General features: G+C 33.7%; 1 protein-coding gene across 1 annotated transcript in view; it reads right to left on the bottom strand.

Moving 5' to 3' along the window:
- LOC137659676 (uncharacterized) overlaps positions 1–5000 on the bottom strand; it is a 283127-nt gene that overhangs the window by 11143 nt on the left and 266984 nt on the right. The window contains 1 exon segment of the mRNA XM_068394501.1: positions 1256–1432. Coding sequence (XP_068250602.1) covers positions 1256–1432 — 177 coding nt within the window.

Here is a 5000-nt window from a genome sequence, read left to right as displayed (position 1 = left end):
TATATACATATATACATATATACATATATACATATATACATACACATACACACACATATATATATATATATATATATATATATATATATATATATATATATATATATATATATATATATATATATATATAGTATATATTTAGAAGGAATACTTGTCAGATTAATAGACGCATTTATAGGCAATATAAAATGACAAAAATTAAAAAAATTCCATCTCCTAAAACAACTAAAATGTCAAAAACTGCAAAAAAATTCATCTTTTACAACATCTAAAATGTCAAGAATTACAACAAAATCTATCTCCTAAAACATCTAAAATGTCAAGAATTAAAAAAATTCCATCTCCTAAAACATCTAAAATGTCAATAATTACAAATATTTCATCTCCTATAACAACTAAAATGTCAAGAATTACAAAAATTCCATCTCCTAAAACAACTAAAATGTCAAGAATTACAAAAAATCTATCTCCTAAAACATTTAAAATGTCAAGAATTACAAAAATTCCATCTCCTAAAACAACTAAAATATCAATAATTAAAAAAATTCCATCTCCTAGCAAATCTAAATTGTCAATAATTACAAAAATTCCATCTCCTAAAAGAACTAATATGTCAGAAATTACAAAAAATCCATTTCCTAAAACATCTAAAATGTCAATAATTACAAAATGCCATCTACTAGAATATTTCTGTCTAGGGACAATACCAACAGCTAATAACAATACTAATAATTGAAATTTTAAAAGGTATAAAGGCAGCTCATGAATGACAGATGCAAGGAATAGTGACATTGCCCTAACAAGCATGACAGTGCCTTAGAGACTAACCATATATAAGTATGATCAGCGCCTAAGTCCCCTCTCCACCCAAGCTAGGACCAAGGAGGGCCAGGGAATGGGTATTGATGACTCAGCAAATAGACCTATTGACTTCCCCAAACCCCCATTTTTTTAGCTCATAAGTATAGGGAGGTTGCAAACACTAAAGAAACTAACGAGTTTAAGCGGGACTCGACCCCCAGTCTAGTGATCACTAGGCAGAGACGTTACCAATAGCCCACTAGAAAAATTGTTATTGAAAAATTAACAACCCCTACTCATCATTTATCTAAGAATCTCAATAAAGATGTCTGCTAGAAACATCTAAAATGTCCATCTACTAAAATTTCCCTGTATTTTTACAATACTGGAAACCAGTAATGAAAATGAATAACCGAACACTTGAAAAATTGAAAAATGTATAACTCCCACTCACCACTTTTCGAAGAATCTCATCGGGGACGTTTCTGGGATTCTTGCAAATGGCGTAGACCGACGAGTGACTGAAGATGACTGGCGCTCTCGAAGCCTCGAGTGCCTCTTTCATAGTTGCTTGGGACACGTGACTCAAGTCTACCATCAGGCCGAGTCTGTTCATTTCTCTCACTACCGTCTGTGGGAGAAGAGGAGAGAGTTAGATGAAGGAGTAATGATGATAAGGATGATGATGATGATAATGATAATGATAATGAGCATAATAATCGAGGACTATATTAAGGAGTTTGTCTGAATCCATAACAACAACAACAACAACACCATCAATAATAATAATAATAATAGTAATAATAATAATAATAGTAATAATAATAATAATAATATTAATAATAATAATAATAATAATAATAATAGGAGAGAAATATATGAAGGAATTTGTCGTAATTCCCTAATAATAATAATAATAATAATAATAATAATAATAATAACAACATCAATGATAATAATAATCATAATAATAATAATAATAATAATAATAATAATAATAATAAGTTACCCCAAACAAAATACTATGCAACCTCTAAAGTCTACGGTCTTGAAACCTACTTTCTGAATGGTTTTAGTTGTATATGGTGATAGTAAGACTTTTTATATATTTAAACTCATCAACTTTCTCTCTCTCTCTCTCTCTCTCTCTCTCTCTCTCTCTGACAGCGATCTTATCCTTTGTGTCATTAAACATCTTAAGAATATTTCCTTTCTAAGTTTTCGTTCCGACTAGGACTGTAAGTAGTATTATGGCCAGGGCGCCAAACACCCGTTGAGATACTACCACTAGAGTGTTATGGTGTACTTTGACTGGCCAGACAGTACTAAATTCGACCTTTCTCTCTAGTTACAGTTCATTTTCCCTTTGCCTACACACACACACACCGAATAGTCTGGCCTATTCTTTACATATTCTCCTCTGTCCTCATACAACTTACAATAACATACAATTCTTTTTAATTGTTCAGTAGCCACTTTCCTTTAGGTAAGGGTATAAGAGACTCTTTAGCTATGGTAAGCAGTTCTTCTAGGAGAAGGACACTCCAAAATCAAACCATTGATCTCTAGTCTTGGATAGTGCCATAGCCTCAGTACCATAGTCTTCCACTGTTTAGGGTTAGAGTTCTCTTGCTTGAGGGTACACTTGGGCACAGTATTTTATCCTATTTCTCTTCCTCTTGCTTTGTGAAAGCTTTTATAGTTTATATAGGAGATATTCAATTTAATGTTGTTACTGTTCTTAAGATATTTTTTCTCCTTGTTTTTCTTTTCTTCACTGGGCTATTTTCCCTGTTGGAGCCCCTGGGCTTATAGCATCCTGCTTTTCCAAATAGGGTTGTAGCTTAGCAACTAATGATAATAATAATAATAATAATAATAATAATAATAATATAAATTTACTTATCTACTATGCGTTTCTTTGTCATCTCTACTGTTTCTTATGATTTATTTTATGATTTATCCTCCACATCTTCTCCTATTATTCTCTTTTATTCCGGTTCTTTCTATTCCCCCGTAACGTCGTTTACCGTTTTCCGTCCACAGAAAATTCCTTTTGTCGTCTCTTGTGCTTTTGTTCCTTATTCGCATTTGAATGTGTCTTTATTTCTTTATTTTCTCACAACATTTCGCTTTATTTCTCACTCTTGTTTCTTTGTTCGCTTCGTACTCTCTAATAGGTTTCCTTTTTCTTATCTCCCTTTTCTTCTCTCCCTTTTCTTCTCTCCCTTTTCTTCTCTCCCTTTTCCACTATCTTCTCTCTTTTCTCGCGTGTTGTCATCATTTCTCAATTCAATTTATTGCATTTTGCCTGTTCCTCGGTTGTATGTATATATTTTATTGCGCCTCTTTTGAAAAACATTATTTTACTTTTGTTTCGATATATTCATTTTGGCTGTTCCTCGGTTCAATGTATATATATTATTGTTCATATTTTGAATAATATAATTCTACTTTTTATTTCGATATTTTCTTTGCTTATTTAAGTACTCCAGACTTGCATAGAATTATCATTAGTATTGCAATTCTCTTGAAAAGTCAGGAAATGTTTGTAGTTCTTGAAGATAATTTTAATGATCGTAATCTCTAGGCTGTACTCCTTTGGCTACCACTGCATGTATGATCTTTGATTTAGATATATTAAGCAGTGCCCTAGAGACTTTCCATATATCCATATGATCAGTGCCCAAGCCCATTCTCCACCCAGGCTAGGACCAGGGAGGGCAAGGCAATGGATGCTGATGATTCAGCAGGCAGACCTATAGGCTTCCATAAATCCCTTATCTTTAGTTCACAATGATGGTGAGGTTGCAGACACTACAAGAAACTATTGAGTTTGAGTAGAACGCCCCCTATCCACCCAAGATAGGACCAGGGAGGGCCAGACAATGGATGCTGATTATTCAGCATGTAGACCTATAGGCTCCCACAAACCCCCCTATCCTTAGCTCACAAGGATGGTGAGGTTACAGACACCACAAGAAAATACTGAGCTAGCAGAACGCCAGGCAGGGACGTTACCAATAGGCCACCAATTCATTAGGGCACCACAACTTAATCTTGCCACTTCATTGAACCATTATATATTTGTGGAGGATCTCGACATACTCCAAATCTTTTAATATATCGAGTGACCTCCACATAGTTCCAATCCGGATCTCATGAAGGTTTTAATTCTTGCAGGTCACCTCTACATTCTAGCTTCCATTTAACCCTGGTCCTTCTTCGGGATCCTGTACACGTCCGTTTCCTTAAATATTTTATAAGATTCACTCCCTAAATGTTTTAGCACTATTCTCTTCAACAACGTAGAATTCAACGTTACTGTCTACAGTGTTTCATGAATCATTCAAATATATATGACATATTTGTTTTTGACGTTGTTAATAGTTTATATATGACATATCTGTTTTGACGTCGTTGCCTTTTTTAGAATGATTTATTGTTAGTTTGTTCTCTTCATTTATTTATTTCCTTATTTCCTTTCCTTACTGGGCTATTTTTCCCTATTGGTGCCCCTGGGCTTATAGCATCTCGCTTATCCAACTAGAGTTGTAGCTTGGATAGCAATAATAATAATAATAATAATAAATGGTCTTTATCCCTGAAGATGGATGGACATTCATAGGGCTTGTTTTTAATCTTAAAATTTTTCCTTGAGACTGAGTGCTGGTATCCTGAGACTCCTATTTACTAAATAACTGATGCACTAGTGAACGCGACCCGTCAAAAATAACGACTCACTTAAAAAGATATCCAATTTATTTGATTTTTAGAATTTTTGAATGATAATAGCTTGAGACTTTTCTGTCCCTAAACCACAACTATGACGGTTAAATATTTAATCAAATATGCACATTATTATTATTAGTATCATCAATTGCTAAGCTACAACCCTAGTTAGAGAAGCAAAATGCTATAAGCCCAGGGGATCTAACAGGGAAAATAGCCCAGTGAGGAAAGGGAACAAGGAACAATAAAATATTTTAAGAACAGTAACATTAAAATGAATATCTCTTATATAAACTATAAAAACTTTAATAAAACAAGAGGAGGAGAAATAAGATAGAATAGAGTGCCTGATTGTATCCTCAAGCAAGAGAACTCTAATCCAAGACAGTGGAAGACCGTGGTACAGAGACTATGGCACTACCCAAGACTAGAGAACAATGGTTTGATTTTGGAGTGTCCTTCTCCTA

Source organism: Palaemon carinicauda, chromosome 20, assembly GCF_036898095.1.
Source record: "Palaemon carinicauda isolate YSFRI2023 chromosome 20, ASM3689809v2, whole genome shotgun sequence".
In the NCBI taxonomy this organism is placed as follows: Eukaryota; Metazoa; Arthropoda; class Malacostraca; order Decapoda; family Palaemonidae; genus Palaemon; species Palaemon carinicauda.
The sequence above is the reverse complement of the archived record's forward strand: the minus strand, read 5'-3'. Positions and strand labels throughout refer to the sequence as shown.